The sequence below is a fragment of the Microtus oregoni genome, unplaced genomic scaffold (genome assembly GCF_018167655.1).
Source record: "Microtus oregoni isolate MIOR12 unplaced genomic scaffold, Mior012 000019F_ref0000042, whole genome shotgun sequence".
Taxonomy (NCBI): domain Eukaryota; kingdom Metazoa; phylum Chordata; class Mammalia; order Rodentia; family Cricetidae; genus Microtus; species Microtus oregoni.
Window position 1 is genome coordinate 37,363,922 of NW_024543078.1, and position 25,481 is coordinate 37,389,402.

The window sequence follows — 25,481 nt, forward strand, 5'->3', positions numbered from 1 at the left end:
CAAGTGCTGCTATTGCAAGGGTCCATCACACCCAGTGTTATGTGGTGCTGGAACCCAGTGTGGGGCTTCGTGCATGTTAGGCCAGCATTCTACCCACTGAGCTGTATCCCTAGCCCGTTTTTTTTCTTTTAAGGGGGAGGTGCCTTCTACAAAAGGACAGGAGGAGTTGAATCCCTGAAGGTAAGAGTAGGCCCAGGAGGAAGATAAAAAGAGGGAAGGCAGCCACCAGGGGGCAGCTGGGGACCAGACCAGCTGGCAAAGTGTTCTCTGTGGCAGGCAGGAATCATGGAAAGCCTAAAGCAGTATGTGTATCTGTGCTGCCTAGGACTGTTACCCTTGAGCGGTGTCCACATCTGAACATACACTGATTTTTTTTTTCCGAGACAGAGTTTCTCTGTAGCTTTGGAGCCTGTCCTGGAACTAGCCCTTGTAGACCAGGTTAGCCTCAAACTCATAGAGATCCGCCTGCCTCTGCCTCTACCTCTGCCTCCCGAGTGCTGGGATTAAAGGCGTGTGCCACCACTGCCCGGCCCACTGATTTAGAAGAGAATGAAGCATAGGGCCTGGTGTCCAGGTCTGAGCTGATGCTGGGGGAGTAAGGGCTCATCTTTAAAGAAAGGGAAATCCATTAAAGGAGAAAATAAAGAAAAAGAGCTCCCAAGACTCCTTGTCAGGGTTGGAGCTGACTGTTCTTACCCTGTAGGATGGACCAGTGTATTCTAGTTTCAGTTATTAGTGAGAAAAATTAGCTCAATGTGTATTGGGGGGGTAAGAGGGCAGAGTACATTACACAAGGGACAAGGATCACCTATTTGGAGTTCCCAGTCCCCGTTTATAGCTTAAAACATTTAAGATGTTTTCGAACCCGAGGGTGGGATGAATCCTGGAAAGGAGTCCCAAGTAGTGGAATGTCTACCCATCCTGGGCTTCCATCTCTCCCTTGCGTCCCGGCTGGGCCTTTGCCCTGGCTTTGCAAAGAGGCTCTGAGGTGAGGACTGCTAGTGAACCGCTTGGAGTTGAGAGGCCAAGTTACACTGTTATCCTGGCATGTAGCTTCAGGAAGCGCTCGTGCAGACTGACCCCTTTGGCCTGGTAACTGGCCACCTTTTTCTAGAAGCTCTTCTGTAATCTGACAAGGCTCTTTCTCCCATGGTAGGATGAAGGGGTTTGTACTTTGATGTCAGTTGGTATTTGTACTTCAGAGCAGTTTGTCCCACTGAGCCCCTCTGCTCCTGTCCACCCCACATAGGTCTTAAGCATACTCTAGGGACCTTCTCTAATGCCATGACTTTCTCAGACCTGACTTTTGGCTTCTCAGCTTCTGCCAGCACATTAGAGCACTTGTTTCCCCTATCCCTGTCGTGTTTCCTCTTGTAAAGACATTTATTTATGCATGTCTCTTGCCCCATAGAACTACATGCGCGCTCTCTCTCTCTCTCTCTCTCTCTCTCCTAAGGCAAAAATTAAGTCTTTCTCAGCACATGGTGGCCATTCAGAAAGGAGAGCTGTTGAATGGATTAGTGACTGTGAAGGGTCAGGTACTATTCTAGGTAACTGAGATGAGTTATGTTTTTAATTTAAAATTTTTATGTATGGGTCTTCTTCCTGCTTGTATCTGTGTACCACATGTGTGCCTGGTGCCTGAGACAGTCAGAAAAGGACACTGCATCCCCAGGAACTGGGGATGAGCCACCATGTGGCTCTGGGAATCAAACACAAGTCCTTTGGAAGAGCACTGGTACTCTTAACCATTGAGCCATCTTTCAAGCCCTCAAGATGAGTTATCTTTACATCCCATTTTCAAAGAAACTTGGTCTTATATGGGGAAATAGTCATAAAAAATGTTGTAGGATAGCTTGGTGGTGATGGCGCATGCTTTTAATCCCAGGACTTGGGCGGCAGAGGCAGGTGGATCTCTGTGAGTTCGATGCCAACCTGGTTTACAGAGAGTTTCAGGACAGCCAGGACTGTTAACACAGAAAAACCCTGTTTCAAAAAGCAAAACAAAACAAAAACCCCACAAAACAACAACAAAAAAGAACCACAGGCAAAGGAAGCAGCATACACAAGCCAATAGTTTACCACCATCCTAAGCAAAGCTGTGAAGTTAAAGGGCTGCCAGGGCTTTAATCCCAGTATTCCAGTACATAGGGAGTACAAACCAGTAGAAGCTACTTGGTGAGACAATCTCAAAAAAACCAAAACAAACAAAAACCCCTAAAGGTCTAGTGAGATGCCTCACGTGCTTCCTGCACAAATCTTAGTTGGATTGTGGGATCCATAGTGGAAGATCAGACTCTAAAGGGTTGTTCTCTGGGATGGGCATGGTGCTGCTACCTTTTTTTTTTTTTAAATGTGCGTTGGTGTTTTGCTTTCATGTATGTGTTTGTGAGTGTGCCAAATCCCCTGGTTACTCGTGTTACAGTTATGATCTGCCATTTGGGTACTGGGAATTGAACCCAGGTCCTCTGGAAGAGCAATCAATGCTCTTTACCTGCTGAGCCATCTTTTCAGCCTTTTGTGCCACCACCTTTAATCTCCATATTCAAGAGGCAGCAAGCATCTCCATTCAAGGCCAGTCCAGTCTACAGAGCTACATAGAGAGATCCTGTCTCAAAAACAAAACAAAACAAAAACAAAAAAAACAGGGTAGAAAGTGATTTGGGTAGGCAGCCTTGGTGATGAGCACATTGGACCCCTTGTGTGTGCCCCCATAGAGCAGCCTTACTAGAGGATATAGCAGTGTACTGCCTGGGTCAGTGAACTGATAGCAGACCACGGAATCCCAAGCTTTGGGTTTCAAATAAGTCATGAACCTTGAGCCTGCTAGCAGGAGGCCAAACCCTGGTTCTGAATAAAACCAGAGACCCTAAACAGGATTAGATCGAGCAGAGCAGAAGCTGAACTTGCAATAAAATGGCAGCTGGGGACCCAAATGCAGTCCAACCAGAGAATAACTTATTTAGTTATAACACCCAAGTGCTTTACTTTTTAAAACGTTTTTGTAAACACAGCCCAAGCTGGCCTTGAACTCCCTAAGTGGCTGAGGCTGGCCTTAAACTCCTGACCTTCCAAGCGCTGGGCTTTTAAGCATCTGCCACTACACCTCTGCAGTTTTACATGGTCAAAAATAAATAAATATATTTTGGATAATCTGTTTCCTCTGAGCAGTCTGTGACATACTGCCTCATACTCCTGCTACCGACTTTTCTTCAACATGGTACATCATCAAATTGTAAGCCAGGATAAACACTCCCTTCCTAACGGCAAAAATGCTTACCTGTTGGTGCCCTGCAGGAATAGTAGTCAGTCCTGCTCTTGTTCACTCTCTCCATTACATTGAAGGCATCTAATCAGAGATGGTTGAAATAAATTGAAAGGAAGTTTTTTGGTTGTTTTTCTAACTAGACCCAGCTCTCTCTGAAAGTGGTAGTGTAGGGGTCTGAAGTAGGTTGGCTGTTGATGGGATAAGCATGAACCACAGCATAGTGATGGTTACCTGAGAAAGGACAGGGCTTAGGAGAGCAGCAAGAGTTAAAGAAGGCTGTGGAAACTGGAAGATGCAGACATGCAGATTAAGATAGGATGGGACATGCTGTGGGCAGAGCTAAGAGGACAGGCTAGGGGTAACTTGGGGCTCTAAGCTTGTGCAGTCTGTGTGGAAGCTCCAGTTGGCCAGGGCAGCTGGGGTAAAGAAAGACCAGTCCCCATGGGAGGCTGGGTGCACTGCTGGACTCCGGTCTCCCTGGATTGCCTACTGCTGTCTGGTGTAAGCTCTTTACTGCCTGAGTGGATATGAATCATACATGGACAGTTCAGGCAGGTGCTTGGCACCCCTCATGTGTCATTATTATTAATGATGCCTGCATTTATTTGGAACAGGGTATGACAGGGAAAATGCCATAAAGGCCTGACATATTAAAGAGAAAGATCAAGTGGGGACTTGATCTTGGAGAATACCAAGTAGGAAGCAAGGGATGGCGTGGGAAATCCAAAGGTAAGTTAGATGTAGTTATTTTGTGGGGATGGAGGCACTCTAGGCTGCTAAGAGAAGGATCAGGAAGCCTGTCTTGCTAGGTATCCAGGTTCTAATTTGCTGGTGATCAAATTTGTCCATAGCAATGTTCACTAGGACCCTTTCTGACATGGGATCTCCCTCACCTTCACAGGCTAATCTGCCATAGGAGCTGAGTACAGGGCCTCTCGGTCTCCGCCTGTGATTCATGGCCCGGACCTTCCAGCAGTAGTTGAGCTAGCACTATGGTATGCCTGTGGACAGATCTACCCTTTACTTTAGTAAGCCCAGGGAAGTCTGGGGTACGGTCCCAGTCACCAGGGTGGGGTGGGGTGGGAGTGGGAGGTGTCATTCTAGGTATGAAGAGCTTGCTTACCTCCGCACCTGTTTGTCACTTGCAGGAAGTGGGTGACTAGTAACAGGGCCACTTTCACAGCTGAGCTGAAGAGCAGGTAGATCCTTAGCTTGTGATGGCAGTATGCTGATGAGGACGTTGAGGCTTGAAGGTTTGCTCAGGAGCAAAAGCATGAGCTCTCTACCCTGGACAGGCACGAAGGCCATTACCCTTCATGTTTTACACAGCTTTCTGTCTGTGGCATGGAGGGTCCAGGTAGTTGGGGGCAGGCAGGAGCACCTGCTTGTTTTGTTGTTCACTTCCTGCCATGAGGCACTGATAGAAACTCCTTTATAACTACAGTCCTCACTTGCCCCGGGCAGGGCCAGGGTGTCCAGAGGCCAAACACATTTAAGTCTTGGCTCAAGGTCTATACTTTAACATAAGAATAATTGGGTTGCAAATTCTGTAATAGTCACAAAGCCACATGTCTGCAAAATTCCAGCGTGCTAGGCCAGCCTTTCTTTGCTAACTCGCATCAAATGGCCAACCCTTGATTCTGCAGTCCACAAAGTGTAGTGTAGGAAGTTACCCATGGATGACTTACTTTAAAAATGTAGCCAGAAAAACTTACCTTTAAATCAGATAGCAATGTGATTACTATTAATGTGGAATTATGCAGTTTTGTGCTTTGTCCCTCTTGCTATTTATCTTCTCTATCACTACTTGTTTCTTCTTGTTTGGAGATCAAAGACTTTCTATTCATTTCGGGATTTCTCAAGATCCCTGCAGTATTATAAGCCTCCCAGTCCCTCTTGTGATTGTTTTTTTTTTTTTTTTCAAGACAGGGTTTCTCTGTGGCTTTGGAGCCTGTCCTGGAACTAGCTCTGTAGACCAGGCTGGTCTCGAACTCACAGAGATCCGCCTGCCTCTGCCTCCCGAGTGCTGGGATTAAAGGCGTGCGCCACCATCGCCCGGCTTGTGATTGGTTTTTGTTTCCATTAATTCTCCTTTTAGGGGCTCAGTTGGTAAAATGCTTGTCTTGCAAACATGAGGACCTGAGTTTGAGCCCTTGAGCCCATGTCAGTGCTGTGCACTTGTAATCCCAGAACTGGAAGTGGATTCCAGGGGCCTGCAGGCTAGCCCACTTGGCGAATTCCAGGTCAGTGAGAGAGCACCTTTAAAAACAAGGTGGATGGCTCCTCTAGAACAGCACTGGAGACTGTCCTCTGGCCTCCACATGTGCACATACATACACAGAACTAAGACTATCTTCTCTTCATACATTCACAACTAATGAACAACAAAACCACCTACAACATGTGAGGGTGAACCTCCTGGTCATGTTTCTCTCCCTGACATATTCTCCCAGTTGTAACAGGTCATTGCTTTGAGGGGGCTACCCTACCTACTAGCTGTCACCAACCCATCATCACCTTTTGCCATTTTCCTCTTGTACTCCTCATTGCCTGAAAGCCATACTTAAATCTTGTAGTCAGGCCAAGGGCTGTTTTGTTATTACAGAGCTTAAAAACATACCTGGTACACAGCAGTGCAAACAAGAACTGAATGAGTAAATGAGTCCTGGAAACCTGTCTTTTGGTGGGAACATCTACCCATATGAGGCACAGGGAACTGGTGCAATGGAGAATCATTTACTGCCCCTCCCTGACAAGGGGTATAGACTGCTGATGTCCAGGTCCCAAAGACACAGCTGAAAAACTGGACTCAGGGGAGCAGGCAGAGTATCATACTAATGTTTTTAATATAGTCTGATCAGATCAATTCACATCACAAGGTCAACCTGGGCTTGCTCAAGTGTAACACAACCAAGGTACACAATGTCTCTACCTGAGGCTCTTCAACTTTCCTGGCCCCCAACACCATTGAAATCGCTTCCTGATCAGACTGGAATTTTTTTTTTAAAATTTTGCATAAAACTATTTCTTCCATAGACTTCAAACAACTAGCCAAGTTTATTATGGTACATCTAAACAAAGTTTAATACTAACCCTAAAGTGTGACTGCGGTTTACAAAGAGCTCTGTGTCACCTGGGGTAGCTTTCAGTAGCAACTCACTACAACTGGTCCTAAAAATAACAAGAATAAGAATTAGAGATCAAAACCCAACAGCAAGTTGAATGGCTAAAATCAAGTAAGAAACTGGAATTTGGGGTAGATGTGTCCTCAGTAGATAAGCTTGTCCTGGCAGTGAAATGTTAGCTTCCAGTATCTCAGGAAGACCAGGGCCAACCTCAAAGGGCTCTCAGAGGACACTCATACTATAGTCCATGGGATGCTGTAGGTTTCTGGCTTTCTTAAAAATAGTTGGCCATGAGAGGGCAGAGACCCAACTGTAATTTCCTTTTGAGGACATAGGAAGGGGGATGAGGAATGAAAGAAGTTGGGGGTAGGGGGCACCAAAACCACTGAGATCCAAGATCACCAAGAGCTGAGTACCAGAAGCTCTCACTCAGAACTAGAAGAACCAGGACCGGTGCTGCTGGAGAGGCCTATGTAGTGTTTTCTGCCCTTGTCCCATACCTGGTCTCTCAAATATTTCTGCAGAGAGTATCGGATGAGAGTCTGTTTGTTTCTAAGGCCATCAGGAGAAATGGGTGATGGACAGGAAGGGGAGTAGGGTAGGGGCAGGGATGGAGGTTAAAAATGAATAAAAATCTCTCAGCTCCAGAACCCAAAGACATCACTTCCCTCCACATTTGCAGCATTTCTTGGCAGTCCCCAGAGGCTGTTCTGTGGGGACACAGTACGTCTTACTTCCCTTCAGGCCCCATGGGCTGCTGGTCCACTTCAGGATCCACCAGAGATGACGCAAACGCTGACTGGACAATCTGAAATCCAAAGGACTCAAGAAGAGACATGTTCTGCTGGGGAGAGAAAGGTGAGCCAAGGGCAGGGCCTAGGTCCCCTAAGGGACCCCCAAGGGCCCGGACATGCACCTTCTGGATGTGTTTGTTCAAGTAGGACTTAGAACGGAAGAAGCTCCCACATTCAGGGCATGGGTACTTCTTCTCCCCGTCAGAGTCCATTTTGTTTTTAGGGACTGCCATGTCACAGGAGAAAGAGCCGTTGGCACTCTGTTTCTCTGGTGTCTTCAGGTCACTGGCGTCTGAGAGGTCACCATAGGAATCAGAGCTCTCAATCAGATCCTGATGTGAGCATTTCTGGCCTTCTATGAAAAAAAAAAAAAAACCAGGGAAGAGATGAGGTCAGGCACTGGATCTGTCCCCTCCTGGAGGGACCATGAGAGGCCAGCTCACAGGCTCTGGAGGGATAGTTGGCCATTAACTAACCTGGCAGAACCCACGGAGGTTTGGCTGGTCTGTCTAGGAGTCTAGAATGCCTATAGGAGCAAGATGACAGTGCCCGGGGCCACCAGCCTCCCTTCACTTTAAACTCTTCATGCAGATGTGTGTGTAGAGTTCACCATCATCTCAGCCTGCTTAAAGGAAGGAAGGCTAGGAGGGGATCCCTCCTACCTCTGCCCAGAACAACCCAGAGACGTCCAATTCCTAGGTGCTTCCAGAGGTGCCTCTGGAGTAAAACTATTCTGATTATGATGAGCAGATGTGTCAGTGGCCTGTCCGCTGCACTAGGCCAGTGGCTATCTTCACAAAGCAGGCAAAACTGGAACCATGAGATCCTCTACTCAGCTAGATCTTCCTAATGGCTCAGACAGCACCAACCCTTACATGAGGCTTTTACAACCTTTCCACTTCTGCAGAGACCCTTCCAGGACCATACAGCCAAAGTACACAGAACAGCAACTCTGAACAACTTTGTCAGCTGGGTAGCCCCATCCACACCAAGAAATGCCCCTTACTGTCCTACCTTGCCTGGCCCACACTGGGGTCTACTGCCAAATAACAGCTTCCTGCCTGGGTCCAGAGAGCCATGCCAGGATGGGAGGTCTGTGATGGGAGCATGGAGCATGCCATCTCTACCATCTGCCATGCCCCTGGCGAAAAGGCAATAACAGCGAGACACCAAACAACATGAACCAAGTTAACGGTAAGCCTGGAACTCTTGTCAAACAAACCAACTCCAAATCAGAGGCAATCAGGTAGCTCATTTACTGCCATGCATCTCACAAATGCAGCCAGAGGCTCCTTGGAAAAGGCCACTTGTGGCAACAAACCACCGATACCATGGAAGAAGCCAGCCACTGGCTCCCACCCACCCATAGTAACAACCAAGGAGAAAGCGTTCAGCCACAGGTCCATACCATCCTACAGGGCAACAGGCAGTGGGTAGACCCAGAGTAATTCATCATGCAGTGCTCCTCTTCTGTCCCTAGGGCAACCCTGCAGGGCTCCAGACAATAGGGGCTACCCAAGAGGAAGGAAGGCTGGGGAAGAGGAGGCAGGCTGGATCAGCAGTACCCTAAAGCCTCACTCACTTGGGAGTGAGATACCCATGATAACTTTGTCCTGGAGAGCACTGCGATTCTTGCCTCCCCACCACCCGGCCCAGCGCCCCCACAACACAGTCTGCGCAGAGAAGCAAAGTGCAGAGCAAGGGGTCGCTTGCCTTTGTTGCCATAGGTCCTGGCGCAGTGGAACGCTGCTCCCCCATTCAGGATGGGTTCCTGGTGCCTGGAGACCTGGGGAAGGGGAACACCGTGGTGGGTTTTAACATGGACCTTTAAGTAGGAGGCAGAGGAGAAACCTAAACAAGACAAAAGGAGATGAGATCCCACAGCCAGCAAGAGATAACTCTCTGCTCCCCATGCCTTTTCTTTGGCAGCTCTGGCTAGCATTTCCTGGTCAGCTGCACCTGGAAGGGGTCCTCTCCTTGGCTCAGAAACATCTGCAATCACGTCAGGCCATGAGGTCAGGATGGAGAGTGCCACTGTCCATGAGTCAGCTTCTCTGGAAAGGCTATATTGAAGGGCCCAGGCCAGCCAGCTTGGCTCACTTGGTGCCTCAGTACCAGGTGATTTGAGTGATGTCGCACAGGCCCATGTCAGCTGCAGAGACCATGGCTAGAAATGTGGTCAGATAAGCATATGGGGTTCCAGCCAGCAGAAGCCTGCTTATTATCACTTACAGGGAAACCCAATGGAGACAAATGAAGTCCCCAAGGAAGCTTCCAGGGGATAGAGCATGTTGGAGCATGCTCTATTTTAATTTTTCCACCTTCAGAACAATAATTTAAGAACCGATTCCACCTTCTGAAGAACAGAGACAGGGAGTTACACAAAAGTGGCAGCGTGGTCATCCCTTGTCCATGGTGGTCTTCTGGATTTGGTCTAGGAACATCTGTCAGGTTCTCGTAGGATGATCTCCAGGCATCGCAGAGCTGCTCCACTTTACTCCTTGTGTGGCAGTCAGTTTAAGGTACGAGTATCTCAGGCTAGAAGAACAGGTCTTGAGCCAGTTTCCACAAATGTCACAAGGCCTTGCAAGGACGACAGCCACAGAATCAGGCAGGCCAATAAAATGACTGACTTGAGTTTGACAGGGAGGAAGTGTGTCATTAAATCCCACCATAGTCAAGGATCAGAAAGGACCATTAGCAGGAGCCAAAGCTTTTTACTATAATGCTCACTTAGGTCAGTGCCCTCATTTTATTCCTTTAATCCACTCCAGATCTGGCCAGCACATTTAGGTATTTCAGCTTCCATTTAAGTTTGTTTCATTACATTTATTTATATTTTTGGTTTTTTGAGACAGGGTTTCTCTGTGTAGCCTTGGCTGTCCTGGAACTTGCTCTGTAGACCAGGATAGCCTTGAACTCAGAGATCCATCTGAGTGCTGGGATCAAAGGCGTGTGTCATCACTGCTCCGCGAAAGGTTCACTTTTAAATGCTCTTAGTGTGCGAGGGCCCAGCGTGCTGCAAGAAGTACTCTACAAAGTTCCCCAAACACTCTACCTGTTGTAAATTATTATTTTATACTCATTTTACCGATTAGTAAATAAGAGACTTAGTAATTTTCATATGTGTCACATTCTTTTTTGTTTGTTTGTTTGTTTGTTTTTGTTTTTTGAGACAGCTTTGGAGCCTGTCCTGGAACTAGCTCTTGTAGACCAGGCTGGCCTCGAACTCCCAGAGATCCGACTGCCTCTGCCTCCCGAGTGCTGGGATTAAAGGCGTGCGCCACCACTGCCCGGTGGGCATGTCACATTCTTAATTTAAAAGGCAAGACAGACTTTTTCCTCCTGTTTTCCCAGCAGCTACTTGTCTACCTGTGTGATGGCTATTCTTGGTTGTCAGCTTGACTACATCTGGAATTAACTAAAACTCAAGCAGCCATGTCATGTATACCTGTTAGGGTTCTTTTTTCTCCCCTGAGACAGGGATTCTCTGCCTAACAGCCCTGGCTGTCCTGGAACTCGCTCTTGTAGATCAGACTGTCCTTGAACTCACAGAGACCCCGTCTCTGCCTCCCAAGTGCTGGGATTAAAGGCTTACGCCACCACCGCCTGGCTTTGTGAGGGATTTTTTTAATTAAATAATTTGAAGTGAACCCACTTTTAGTCTGGCTCTTCTGAGATGGGAAGATCCACCATTAATCTGGGCCACATCTTCTGTTGGCAGCTTATATAAAAAACTTGGAAGAAGGAAGCTTGTTCTCTCTACCAATGAAAGGTATTGAGAGTATGAGCAAGCTAGGCCACTCACAGTTGGACTAGCTGGACCACAGCCTGTAAGCCATTCTAATAAATCACCTTTTCTTATACACACACACACACACACACACACACACTTACATTCTATCAGTTCTGTTCCTCTAGAGAACTCTGCCTAATATACCCTGATAATTTTCTTTCAAAGTCTAGTAAAAAATTGCCCTTGAGCTTTAAAACAAACAACAAAAAAGTCCTTTGGACTTGTGCAATAGGGTTCATTATCATCACCACAACTGTGCGGTAATGAATGTGTTAGAATGGGCTGCCAGGAAACAGAGGGCTGGCTTATGGGAACTTTCTTTAGCAAAAACTCCTGAGGATAGCAGGTGGTGGTGGTCCTCGAGGGAAATGTGTGATTAGGAGAGTATTTCCTTTCTTAATACAGTTACTTCAAAGATTGACCTGGACCAGGTGCTAGTTGTCTGGCCTGCCTGGGGAGCTGTTTGGGCTATACTTAAGTGCTTGGCCTGAGGCCAGACACTGGAGGACAGACATTCCTAAGAAGTAGGCTATAGCCAAGAACGGGTCGGCAAGGCTAAAGAGAAGAGAAGGAGGCTTTTAGTCCTACCCCTCCAGGTAGCATTGTAAAACCCAAACACACCCAACAGGACACAGTGGCCCTGGAAACCAGTATAAGACAACAGAACTTTCTGATGATACAATGCTACCAATTCACAAGAGAATTTTTCTTTGGTTTTTCATTCCTTTGGGGCCTCTGAAGTAGAGTGAAGCCCCCTCATGGAATGCCAGAACAAGTCTACTACAGTCAAAGTGAATGGAAAGAAAAGCACTCTGTGTAGGGAGAGTGATCTACCAAGAAAATACAGCAGATACTCAATAAAAACATGCTGTATATTCCCAGAAACCATTCTGTGGAATATGTGGCTGGATTCCCTTGACTTTCTCCTGCTTGCGGATGGTACTACCTATAGCAAACTTAACTAGAAAGTGGCAAGAACAGACCCACAGCTGCCACTTAAAGCCCAGAGCTTAAACATAGCAACTCAGCAAGTCAAGTGTTGGGATGAAACAGAAACTGAGTTTCTGGGCAGAACATATCTTTGAGGCCAAGTGTATTTAGCTGAAATTCTAAGCTCACCCACCTACTCAGCTTGATGTTGGGCCTCCATGATGGAAGCACTGAGCACACATGTGACTGCTGCCAGTAAGTCTGATCCTCTCCAGAAACAGAGTTTGTTATGGCGCGAGGCCACTATTCTTCAGTTGTATTTTCTCATCTGTGTCCCTGCAGAGACTGGGGACTGCGTTTTCTGTGTCCAAACCCTGGAGGGGCCAAATCTAACAGTGTATTAAGACTGCCAGTGCAGGAGAGTGGCACAGCACCACCTTGCTGCCCTCGTGCTCATCTGACAGGAGAAAGTTTCCTTTGTGTGTGTTTTGTTTGTTTTTCAAGACAGGGTTTCTCTGTGTAACCGTGGCTGTCTTGGAACTCACTTTATAGACCAGACTGGCTTGAACCCAAGAGATCTGCCTGCCTCTGCCACCCAAGTGCTGGGATCAAAGGTGTGCATCACCACACCTGGCCTCCACTTGTGTGTTTGTGTGTTTATTTATTTTTATTTTATGTACATTGGTGTTTTGCCTGCAGGTATGTCTGAATGAGAGTGCTGGATCCCCTGAACAGGAGTTACAGACAGCTGTGAACTGCCACGTAGGTGCTGGGAATCGAAGGCAGGTCCTCTCGAAGGGCAGCTAAGTGCTCTTAATCTCTGAGTCATCTCTCTAACCCCCTCTTGTGTATTTTTGTTGTTGTTTGTTCTGTTTTATGGCAGAAGGTCTTGTCTGGCCTAGTAATTGCCATTTAGCCCAGGCTATCCTTGAGTTCATGAGAATACTCCTGCCTCAGCCCTGTAAGTGCCACAGGAACAGGCCACTAGGCCTGACCTCCTTTGTGACAAGAGCTCGCTGTGTAGCATTAGCTGGCTTGGAATTTGAGCTGTCTTCTTGCCTCAGTCTCTCCAATGCAAAGATCACAAGCAATTCTGCAAGCTGAGGCCAGCCTGGGCTTCACAGTATGATGGAGGAAGGTCATTGGTTAAAAAATAAAGAAACTGCCTTGGCCCATTTTACTGGTTAGAACATAGGTGGGTGGAGTAAACAGAACAGAATGCTGGGAGGAAGAGGAAGTGAGCGCAGAGACGCCATGCTCCCCTCTCCCGGGCAGACTCGACAGCTCCGCTCTCTGGAGCAGAGGCCATCCTCCCCTCTCCTGGGCAGACGCACGCAATGAAGCAAGCCACCAGGTCAGACATGCTAAATCTTTCCCAGTAAGACCGGTGCTACACAGTTTATTAGAAATGGGTTGATCGGGATATCAGAATTAGCCAGTAAGGGCTAGAGCTAATGGGCCAAGCAGTGTTCAAAAGAATACAGTTTCCGTGTAATTTTTTCGGGGAATAAGCTAGCAGGCGGCCGGGGTGCTGGGGACGCAGCCCCGCCGCTCCTATTACAACAACAGTAGGGATAGAAAGACGGCTCGGTGGTTAAAAACAATCCTCTGTAACAGCACCCAATTTTGGTTCCTAGCACCCACATCCTGGCTCACTACCTCCTGTAACTCTAGTTCTAGGAGATCTGATGTCTTCCATGGGCTCCTGTACATACATGGTACACACGCGCACACACACACGCACACACACAATTTAAAAATAATCCAAAAAATGTAACAAAATATTATTGGACTAGAAGAAGATACCTGTGAGTTCACCTGATTCAGTCTCACCTGAGACTATTCTGCAGTGCCTGGGACTGGACAAAAAGCCATGACATGCCAGGCAGGTGCTCTACCATCAATTCACAAGCCCAGCTCCAAGAACATTCATTTATTTAAGCCTGATTCCTTGGTGGCACAGGGCAAAGGATGACACAGAGCCCCCTCATCCTCTTCCACCCTCTTGTTTTGTCGGCGTCTGTGTGTTGCTGTCCGTTTGGTCTTCCAGAGGCGGCATCCAGCTTTTCCTCGCCTGAGAATGGCTGCAGCTGTTTTCTCTTCTGAGCACTCAGCACAGGTTGGTCCTGGAGGAGTGGGACTTGCTGCTGAAGACTGCTCTCGAGCCTGTGTCCACAGTCTTGGTAGGCTCTGGCTTTACTCTGTGAATGCCACACTCTAGTCACATGGCTTGTGGCTGGTTTTCAAGTCCTCTTTGCAGCTCTTGAGGAAAACTGTGTCCTGATGGGTGAACCTCGCTGCTGCCCCACCTGGGCTGCTGTGCAGTTCTTGCCTGAGCCTGTCATCCAGGCTGGACTTCCGGTTTTATTAACATCCTTTTCACAGCGCTCAGCTCTGCCAACGGAACCAGTCCAGGATAGGGAAAACTTGACAAAGTCCTTCTGAGGGTGCTTTTCGGCAAGTTTAGAGGTATTTGGAGGTACTCTCTGGAAGCCAGGTTAGGATGAAACGAGGCAGAAACCAGCTTTCTAAGATGCCTGCCCTCACCACCCCAACATTTGCACCTCGAGGGAAACGAAGTCACTGAAGCTGCTGAAGCCGCTAGTGGCTGCATTCAAGGCAAATCAGAGAGAGGTCTCTGGAAGGCACCTGGTTCCAGGACTCCAAGAAAACATCTACCCAGCAGTGTGCCTCACGGAGACAGCACCCTGCAGGGGGTCCTGTGCCTTGTCCAAACCAGACTATCAGGAAGCAGCATCAAACCATTTTACCCTTTTACAGTATAAGGAGGGGTGTCCCAAAGGTACAAGAATTCTCAGTTACTTTCTCTTAGGGTACTCAACAGCAACCCCATGAGATGGAAAGGGGAAGGCTCTTAATCACTTTTAAGAGAAGAAGCAAGGCAAGGAGAGCCCAAAGCTACATAGCAAAGGCTGAAACTGAACCCTGTCTCCTGATTCCTGGTTCAGTGTTCAACCCATTAAGTCAGATACTAGACTTACTAAAACACTGACACAAGAGGCCCCGGGAAACAACAAGCAACATGCCCAAGTGGCCAAAGCCAGCAGCAGCCTCGCCCCAACCTCCTTCAGCACAGACACTGCTTGCAAACAAACTCCCAGCACTTCCGACAGCCAACTCTACCCAGCAGAGCCTCAGGAACATGGCGGACTTCATCCAAAATAACACTGCTGCCACAGCTAGACACCACACAGGCCAACCTTCGCCTCAACGCACTGTCCTCTCAGAGCACCTTCCATTTTGCCTTTCTTTCATCAAGACCACAATATGTTTGGAATCTTTTAAATATTTATGCCAGAAAGTTTTTGTCTCTTGCTCATCTCCAGATCCAGCCTCCTTCCCTGGCTGTTGAGTCTCATTTGCTAGCCAACCTCTGTTTAGTGTATTTGTGAATTCATCTATCCTGCCACTGTGGAAGGTGTATTTGACCCCGAGTTGGGGGAATCACCTCTTTCCTTCTGTTCCCATTATTAAGTCTCTTGGGCTCTTTTAAGCACCCAAGCCTCTTGGAAAGGGAGAGGTTTCAGACAACTAGCTGAGAGATGTGCTCAAAGCCTGGGTGAAGGCATTTCTCAGTCCGGGAAGAGTGGGCTCTCCACAAGATCAGGCCCATCCTCTAAAGTGAGGAGACAATGGGAAAATTACCTCGGTTACAGATACTGCAGAAATTGCTGGGTCCCTCGCTGTGCTTCTTCAGGTGATCTGCCATGTATGCTGCCCGCAGGTACTTCCCACACACCTGGCAGGGTACCTTGTCTTCATGACAGGCCAGATGGGAGCGCAGACGGTCTCGAGTAGCAAAAGAGGCATTGCAGGTCTGAGTTCAGAAAGGAAAACAAGATGAGGAACAACAGACATCTCACACTTGGCCGAGTACACCAGGAAGCAAAGCCGTTTCTGTTACCTTGTGCAATCAGTCCCTTTAGAAAGCTGGGTGGTTCAGGTAGAGTAGGTAAGGCTCTACTCACAATGCCAAGGGGCTGCCCTTCCTTGCCACAGTGCTATTTCATGGGATATGAGATAGAATTGTTGGTTCTTTACCACAGACAGACAAGCTCAAGACATGACCAGTTAAGTCCTATGCTCCTCTACTGAGTGAAGAGTTAAGTATTTGTTCATTTTCTTTCTCCCCACCTTTGATTTTCCGAGACAGGGTCTCATACATCGCAGGCTAACCTCAAAGTCCGTGTAGTTGAACCTGACCTTGAACTGCTCATCCTTCTGCAGAGTGCCGGGATCACAGGTGTGCACCTCTACATCTGCTCGTTCTTAACCACAAAGCACTGACTTTAGGAGCAATGGCAATAAGTGAGTTACAGTACATAAACCAGTCTTCCTGCTCCCTATCCCAGGGTTTCCCCTTATTGCTTTATTCAAAGACTCCAGTATATTTGCTTCATTCAAATATGACATTTGTCTTGGCCACAGGGAAATGGAAAAGGCAGGACAAAGTACAAAGATAACACTTCATAATATTCTTGTAATGTGAATTTAAAAAGCAGCTTATAAAATGATAGTGTCAGTTCTGCTAATGTGAGAATGGAGGAAGTGGGCTGCAGGCATTGAGGACATCTGTGCAATGTTATGGTGGAGAAGGGTTGCTAAGAAGAGTGACACCAGCGTGGCGGGGCAGGCTCTGAGCTCAGACTGATACAGAGACGTTGGTGTTTTGTGGCTCACGCATTTAGCAGGCCCCTAAGGCAGGCTGTTACCCCTGCACACTCTAGGAATGTGCAGCCACTGAAAGGTACAACCCAGCACAACTCGCAGCTTGGCTCTGTAACTGTGAAGTAACGGTCAGAACCCACACCCTGAGAATGAGGATCTTGCTCCCTAGCAATTATCTCTCCCCAACATCCCTTCCTCTGTTGGGGCATGCAAAGGCTGGGGTGCCTTGTGGAACACAGAATGTCACAAAGCCTTGAAAAGAGGCAGACCCAGTGGCTTTCAAGCTATTTTGGTTCCATGGAGATGCCTCAGGGGCTAAAGTCAAATTGAACTTAAATTTCTTTTCCCTGTGTGTGCTTCGCTTTAGGGCTGTAAGAGAAAGCAACCTTCACAGTGGAGGGTGCTGCTATTAATCCGCTACCCCATCAGCTTGCCAGAAGGGAGCTGCCTTTATTTCCTGTTAGAAGTGGGTCTTGATAACCTGAAATCTCAAAGTAAGTGTCTGACCACTGTCCTCACATACACATATGTATGTCCTTACTGTACAGTCAAAGCATGAAGCTGACAGCAATGCATGGAGGTAGATGCCGCCACCATTTCCCTCCTCAACACCAGACACCTGCACCAGCACAAGCCGGCTCCTGTTCTCTGTCATCACAAGTAAACAGTGCTAACTTAAACAGGTCACCCTAGTATCATTCTGCTTTTATGTTTTTCTTTGACAAATGTGGAAGCTAACATGAGATAGTGTACTTGCCCAAGGCTCAAATAGCAGAGAAAGGAACAATCTAAACACCCTGACCAGATCAGTCTCCAAGCCATCTTCCAGCTACACAGAGGTCTTTTTGTCTTGACCAGTGTATAGCTGGGCAGACAGATGCCCTGTGAGTTGAGAACTGACCTCAAGTCTATACCCTTTCCGCTTCTGAAGGCAATACAGGTGCATTCTAGAAAGAAAGGTGTTGACACTGACCCTGTGTACTTGGGGCAAGGATGTGCAGGCAAACTCCAGCACCTGGACAACCTAGAAAGCATCTTGGCTATTCAGTCTCAAGGTTATTTATCATCATGACCCAGTGATAGGCCACAGTGAGAGGGCTGTTCAGACTCTGCCACCCAGGCTAGCGCCCTGTAAACCACAGCAAGGGCTCTCATAAACACACCTCTGGGGGAGAGGGACAGACATGTGGTCATCCAGGGATAAGAGCTAGCTCCGCTGTGAGAGTGTGGGTGCTTGTTTTCAATTTTTGAAACATAGGCTCATCATGTAGACCAGGTTGACAGTGAACACAGAGATCCACTGCCTCACTCCCAAATACTGGGATCAAAGGTGTGTGCCACCTCAACTACCAAGAACATTTTACTCTCAAACATGACCAGGTGGAAGGATTGTCTTCCTCTTTCTGGAGAGTAAGATACCTTGTTTCTCTTGACAACCATTTCCCATCTTTCCTTTAAAGGCTTTGCCCTGTCGTACTTTGGTACCTAAAATAATGGACAGCTAACCCTAGATTATCCTCAAATGGATTAAATATTTGGGGATTAATTAAGCAAAATTAAAACTGAAGATGCAGCTGGCATCCTCTACCTTGTCCTCCACTCTCCTATTGGAATAAAGAAGGCACAATAAAAACTACCACCTTGATACACATCCAAACTAAAGTAACTGTTGGCTTTCCTGTTCAATTGGCCTCTGTGGCTGGAGTCCCCGGGCTTTTCTGTGTGTGAGTCCAAGTCTGGGCCAATCAGAACTTCTGACCGCACAGAACACAAAAGAGGCTAGTCACATGAAGGGGCTGAGGGAGACAGACCTTAAAGAGGAGACCCAGAAGAAAGAACTCCCCATTCTTCAGACAGGGAGTAAACAGAAGGGCCCTGAAAGGAAGCCAGCCAACCAAGAGCATAGTGTGACTGCCTCCTGGCTTGAAGTGCCTACTGTGTGCTCAGCCAAGGCTCACAGTCTGCGACTGTTAACAGGCCTATCATCACTACTTACCACTGAGCCTGTCATGCTTAATGTCCACCCCACCACATTTTCTAAAGCTTTCAGTCCTGATTGGGGCAGCTGGAGGATGGGACCCCCCAACCCTAAGAGGCCTTAGCAGTCAGAAGACATAAGGGGTACCTTGAAAAGCCAGGAAAAAAAATCTAAGGGTAACACATAAAGTCTAGCTCCACTGGCTTAGCCCCTTTGTCTTGAATGTTACCCCCTCCCCCCATCCTTGTCTGACCAGCCTCAGACATGGGGTCACTAGAAGCAATGGAAGAGGGCTAAGACACTCCAGCCTCTTAGCTCTGGCTGAATTCCAGGCCAGGACAATGGCTGGGGCATGTGAACCAGTTAAGGAGACTCAAGCCTGAGGCTCCCTGCCCCTTACCTTCAAAAGGCTTTTCTATCAGTCTGAGTAACCGACCCTTTTCATTCTCTGTGGCTGAGGAGGCCCCTGAGGTTTAACTAAGCCTAGAGTGTGACAGCCAGCAGCACATACCTTGCTGGGTCTTCAGAAGGTTCTGGCTACAGGGTCAGGTCTATGAGAGAGTGTGCAGAAGGGCAGAGGCAGGGCAGGAGCTGGCTCATACACCAAGGGACAATAATGCCAGTTGTTATAACAGACCAAGGACAAAACACACAAAGCCTCAAATGTTAGAATGAAAACTTTTATCTTCACTCCTGATCTCCCAGCAGAGTATGCAGGGCTTAAGGGACACACCAAGGGACCTGGGGGAGGGAGTGTCTATCTGCTTTGTCAGCCCCTAAAGCCATGTATCACAATACAAAGCTACTGGTTAGTTTAGTTCTGAGCAGAGCAGCTGGAAAAAAAAAAAAAAAAAACTCAACCATGAGCATCTAACTCACTAGGCAGAAATGGAAGCAGGACCTTGTGAGGAGGAAGAGCACAACAGCACAATGGACCCTTGTTGAAGCTGTGCCAGAGGCTTCTCGGGAGGTGGAGTTACTCCCAAGTGGGAGGAAGGTGGCCAGAAACCCCAATCAGTATGAGAAGTGAGGCCATGGAAAGGGAAGCACACAGGGGGGGCTTAGCTCCTGACAATCTCCAACTTCCAGAGTCACCCAGACAAGGTTGCTTGCCCAGGGTATCCCCTGTCAAGGTAGGGGGAGGGGAGACAAGAGTGTTCAGAAAGAGACTGAGGAGGGGGCATTCAGAAAGGTGTTCCTTGCTAATCACTATTTGAGAGCTTTCAGCTGGGGGAAAGATCTGGGAATGGTGGGCAGGAACCATCTTGCTGGCTTCTCCCAAAAGCAAGGTTTCCAGCCAGCCACCACTCCCCTCCACCACTCCAGAAGGACCCAGGCTAGCCTACAGGCTAGCCTACAGGCCACTGAGTAAAGGCCCGGCTACCCTCTGGGGTTGTCCAACCCTGCCTCAGATATCCTGGCGGGGCTGGGCAGAAGAGAGCATTGCTGGAGTGTGCTGGGCTCAGGTTTTCAATGGCTGGGAAGGACTTTTTTAGAGAGAGGGAAAAGGCGGTATCAGGAACTGAATGGGACGACCTCCACAAAGCTGGCTGGGCAAAGTCCCATGATGGCAGGTCGCTAGGAAGAGGTTCCAGGGGCGGCAGGCCGCTGCTGCTCCCAACCCACACCTGGAAAAAGGGCAGAGAGTGCAGGTTACCCCCCCAGGCCATCGGGCACACCCCCATTGCCCTCTGGGATCCTCCTATCCTGCCTGGGGCTGCTCAGCACACTACCTGGGAATCAGAATGTGCTCTGTGACAACAGAGTCAGAGATGGAGAGGCAGAAAGCAGCAAGGCAAAGACAGATTCCAGCAGGCCTATCTTGAGTCAGCATCCTTGGGAGAGTCTGCCTAGCCATGCCTCTGTGAAGAAGGCTTACCCCTAGTCCTTGGAACTCTGCCCTCCTGTGCACATCCATTCCTTCCTCTCGTCTCCTGGAACCTGCGCTGGCCAACAAGTTAGAAGTAGCTATCCCTGTCAGAGACTATAGGAGTATCTCACGACACTGTCTTGAAATCAGCAGAGGGGAAAACAACCAAGAAGACGGTGTATATTTCATCACACAGAAATGCTTAGAGGCCAGGAAGGAAAACTCATCTTCTAGGTGCCCATAGAGCCTCCAGACAGAATTCAAGCAGACAGGAGAAAATCCAGTCCAGCCTTCCGTATGAGATTGCACACTGGAAGAGAATGCCTTGCCTTGCTCCTGCTGTTTGCCTTGGAATGGGACCACCCTCTCCCTACCTCCAGCCTCTCCTAATGCCATGCTTTCTCCACTGATGGAACCTGAGTTCCCACTCAGCTCAAACCAGGGGAAGGGTTGTTAGCTGGGCCAGCAGAAGCCCTTTTGCAATCCCTACAGTTCATAAAAACTACTGGAAACCAGCAGCCAGGCCCAGCAAGGTGTCAGACTCACCAGGACAACACTTGTGGCAGTGTGGCCCACCAGCCAGAAGCCTGCAAAGGCCAGGACAGGAAAGCTAAGCAACAGAACCAAGTAACCAAGAAAGAGGATCTCAGCCCTGGGGGAAGCAAAGAGGGCTGGGGTCTAGAACAAAGGAGGGCCGAGGGAGACACTGGAGAGACAAAGTGGGAGGTGTGTGCAAAGCAGTGGTCAGTCAGCTGGCTGACACAGCAGCCTGCCCATGGCCAAAGGCTCGGAGCACAGCAACACATTCTTCCACCCAACTTCACCCTGGTCCCATCCCTACCTGACACTTGTGAGGTCGCTCAGAAGTGTGCACCTGCTTGATGTGTCCATTCAAGTGATCAGGCCTGGAGAAGAGAGCAACAGACTTTAAGAAGACATCAAAAAAGATGGACCAAACTTGGTCAGTCTCCCTCCCTCCTCCCCACCTCCTCTCCTAGGGAGGACTCCACCCCAGCAAGACAAAGACAAAGTCACCACCCAGCTCTGGCTCCAAGCATCTCAACCCCCCCCAAGGGGGGGGGGGGAAGCAAATGTTTCACTCTGATCTAGCTAACCCCACCCCACCCACCCCACCCCCAGTAGAAATTCAATGATTCCTAGGACCTGAGGCAGCAGCTTTAGAATGACACAGGGATGCCTTGCCCCAGCCTTTCTGGGAGGGGGGTGTGGAACTCATTGTCCAGACTAAAGCCCCTTAGAAGCTCTGCATTCCCCTCCCCCAGCCTCTCCCGCCACAGCAGCCAATGAATGCCACCCGGATGGAATTCAGTCCCCAGAGGCCAGGGATGGAGCCTTAAGTCCCCAGCTGGGCTGGCAGGCCAGATGCCCGCCAGAGCAGGTGGGCAGGGGCTGTCTGACCGGTAAGACTGGTTGGAAGTTGGGGCCCCTCTGAGGGAATTCCCTGTCCCTAAGCTGACACACACAAGGTCCTCAGGATTCCAGTTAAAACCAGCCTTTTATTCAATATTCTCAAACTGGAAAAAAAAAAAAAAAAACAACCCAGCCCCCTGCTCCCAGGAAGTCCTCAGTTACCAAGAAGGCTCACTAAAAGTTTAAGAGGGCCTCTGCCTTTCATCTGTCGAGAACAGACACAGGACCTGTGGGCTCACTGGATTCTAGGGCCAGTGGGCCAGAGCGCGCATCAGATTCTAGTATTACTATTGCAAAACAGCCCTGATAGCCGGCTTTACGCCTCTCGATCCTAGGTCACATGAGGGGCAAAGCTGGGAACTACAGCTCCTGGCTGACCTACTCAAACCGGTGAAGGATCTGGGCCTCGGGAGTATAAGGAGTCCTAGACGCACTTGTTCAGGCCCTCCCTCCGCAGCCATTCAGGCGGGGAAAGTCGAGGGAGGAGCCCAGCCTCCCGCCCCCAGAGGGGGCCCCACGCCTGGTGCCGGAAACACAAAGGGAACCAGGGGAGAAGAATGGGGAGGCCCAATGGCCCTGGCCTGAGGAATCCGGCCCCTTCCCATAGGCCTCGGGAGGAGGATAGTAGTGCCCGAGTGTTGGAGAACTTGCCTGAAGGGACAGATGCAGCTCTTGGCCACACCATCTCTTAAAACATTTTGTCTAAACATGACATGCTCTGTTAAGGTCCAGTGACCCTCCACCCCCACAAGATCCACATCCCCAGATCCTTGTCCTGGCAAGGAACTGTCTCAAGAGGCATAACTAAGATAGTACACGGTAGAGTGTGGGGGAAGGGGCCATTCTCACCTGGAGAAGCCTTTCCCACAGCTCTGGCAGATGTACGGCTTGCCCACTGACCCATCATGGGACCTCACATGGTAGGACATGCGGTCTTTTCTCTTGAACCGCAGACCACAAACCGGGCAGGAGTACGGCTTCTCCCCAGAGTGGGACAGCTTATGCCGGTTGAGATGGTACACGTCTCGGAAGATCTTGCCACAGATCTCACAAGCCACCTGCTTCCTGGTCCGGCTCCTCTTTCTGGGGCCGTCGGGGTCCTCGGAGATGGGTAGCCCATTCTCACCCAGCCTTGGAGGAGGAAGATCGATATAGCCCAACTGTAGGCTAGTGACGCCGTGCTGGGCCTCATGTTGCCGGAGCCGGTTGGCATCAGTGAACACTTTCCCGCACAGACCACATGGAAGAATGCCTGCTTCCCTCAAGCCCCCTGGAGACCCAAACATGGAGTCTAGCAGGTTGGCCTTCCTGGGGCGTCCCCGGCCTCGCTTGCCAGTCAGTGGAGGAGCACTGGATGCCACATTGGGGAATGGAGAAGTCAGCAGTTGGGGGGATAGGGGTCCTGCCACCATGGGCAAGCGGTCTACCCCAGGTAATACAGGCAGGGAAGCTTGGCCTGCAATAGCTGCACCTGTGGCCCTGGCAGCCTCTTCCTCGGGCTGCATGCTGCCAGCAATACCGTTACTGTTGGCTGCCAAGGCTGCCCCGTTGGTCATGTCCAAAGGGAAGCCCAAGTCAGAGGTTCCAGGAGGGCGAAAGAGCATGATATCAGCCCGGGCAGGGGGCACCAGGATCTGCACGTTGGACTGTTTGATGACTTCCTGGCAGATCTCGATGACCGACCTCATCAGTAGGAACTTGGCGGCCGTCATGAGCTCAGGGAAGCTCTCTAGGCGCACTACAATTCGGGACGTGTAAGCGAAGTCCAGGATGTCTCCGAACACTTTGGAACTGATGGTGTGCATCTCCAGCTCACGGCTGCCTCCAGTTCCGCCGCCCGGAGCCGCCGCCGCGCCTCCCACATCAGCAGGACCCCCGTCTGCAGCTCCGCCGTCGCCCAATTGGGCGCTGAACACAGACTCGAAGTACTCGCTACAGGCAGCCAGTACGGCGCGGTGCGCCGGGAAGCTCTCGTCGCCCACCCGTAGCAGCACGTCGCAAAAGCGCCCGCCGTTTTTGCGTTGCTGGTTCAGGTTGTGCAGCATCTCCGTACTGTGTCTGCTCACCTGGTAGGTGTAGCAGCCCGACGGGCCGCAGGAAGCGTCGTTGACCCGCTCCATGGCCGCTGCCCGCTCCCCGTTAGTCGGGCCGGGCACTCGCCGGTCTCCAGTCCCTTCCCCTAGGCAGCGAGACGCCTTGCTCAGCGGACAAATCACACTCCCGGCACGTGCGGCCCGGTGCTGGGTAGTCCTCGCAGGTGCGCCCAGCGCACACGCCCCCTGCCCGAATCAGAACGTCTAGACCCAGCGGTGCACTGCCCCCCACATAGCTACCCCACACCCCGCCGTACCCGGCGCCGCACTCGCTCTCCTCCTACCCGGCTCCTTTTCTCGGTCTACCTTCCAGGGGGTAAACCAGCGAAGAGGTGCGCCCCTCCTGCAAACGCGGCCACCACCTCCCCTCCCGCCCGCCAGGCGGCGCCGGCGCGCAGCCAAAAGGCGCGCGCGCGCAGGGAGGAGGAGGGGTCCGCCGCGCAAGCGCAAGCGCGCGCTCCGAGGCTTTTCCCGGGCCCGCTGGGGGCGCGCGCTGCGTCCCCTGCAAAGCGCGAGCCGGGGCGGGGGCGCCGGAGCAAAGGAAACAAAAGGCGAAGGCGAAGGCGGCGGTCGGCGCGCACGGGAGCGGTGGTGTAGGCCGGGTCTTGGAGGCCGGCGAAGGCGGCGGCCGAAGCGAGTGGGTGGCAGTGGCAGAGTGGGCCCTTCCGCAGGCCAGGCACGGGTGGCGGCGGAGCGGCGGCGATGCGGCCCCAGGCTCAGTGCGTTCGGAACGGAGGAAAGATGGCAGCGGCTGCACTTCCTCTTGCACTTTCACCCCTGGGGGGAGGAGAAGGAGGGGGCGATACCAACAACACCCCCCCCCAGCTTGCAGAAAGAAAAAAAAGCAGTGAGCTCGGCGTGGGGGGTCTCGGTGGTCCCTGCCCCGCACGTGCGCACCGGGCTCCCTAGCCTGGGCCGCCTAGCGCCGCAAACTTTCCACTTTCTTTGTGCCGAGCACCCCCCCTCACCCAGCGGAGGATGCACGTCCCCCCATTCCCTATTTATACACCCCCCTGCAGCTCCGCTCCCCCCCCCCCGCTTCCTGCCCCCCCTCCCCACTCCCCAGCTCCGCCAATGCTAGCGCAGCCTGAGCCCCCGCCTCCCCACCCCGCCCGCGGGGCCGGGGGCTGCAGCCTCAGCGCCCCCCCTTTCCCGACCCCGACCAATACAATCCGAGCGCCGAGCCAGCAAACCAGCAACAGCGGCCCCTCCGCTGCCCGCCCAGAGTGTAGGCGAGCGTGCGGGAGGGGCGGCCAGAGCGTGTGGATCTGAGCCCCCCCTCCAGTCTGCCTTGCGCACCCTCAGGTCGGGCGGGCATCAGCACCCTGCCTAGCTCTCCTTTGATGGCCGAAATCCCCAGAAGTCGGCTGCGACCTTCTCCCGTTCTGCAGCCCTAAGAAGGACGCGGGGTCCCGGCCCGACGCAGGCGGAACCTTCTGCCCGCCTCGTACTGACCGAGGCAAATGGCCTGTGTGTCTGGATAACTAGGGAGATAGGTCGTTTTCCC

At 50.5% G+C, this 25,481-nt stretch overlaps 1 protein-coding gene across 7 annotated transcripts; it reads right to left on the reverse strand.

Moving 5' to 3' along the window:
* Positions 1–5,860: 5,860 nt before the first annotated feature.
* LOC121459482 (POZ-, AT hook-, and zinc finger-containing protein 1) lies at positions 5,861–24,966 on the reverse strand. 7 transcript variants are annotated; one of them, XM_041669299.1, is made up of 5 exons: positions 22,731–24,966; positions 21,292–21,355; positions 15,580–15,751; positions 8,901–9,038; positions 5,861–7,542 (listed from the first exon to the last, which is right to left on the reverse strand). In XM_041669299.1, exons 1-5 carry the CDS (start codon positions 23,999–24,001, stop codon positions 7,124–7,126), a joined length of 2,064 nt encoding a protein of 687 aa, XP_041525233.1. In that variant the 5' UTR covers positions 24,002–24,966; the 3' UTR covers positions 5,861–7,123. The 7 variants fall into 7 exon arrangements, with proteins under 7 accessions (XP_041525233.1, XP_041525234.1, XP_041525237.1 ...); XM_041669303.1 differs by having other exon boundaries at positions 7,361–7,542; positions 8,901–8,973; XM_041669305.1 differs by lacking the exon at positions 8,901–9,038 and adding an exon at positions 20,117–20,208 and having other exon boundaries at positions 7,407–7,542.
* Between the last annotated feature and the right edge of the window lie 515 nt (positions 24,967–25,481).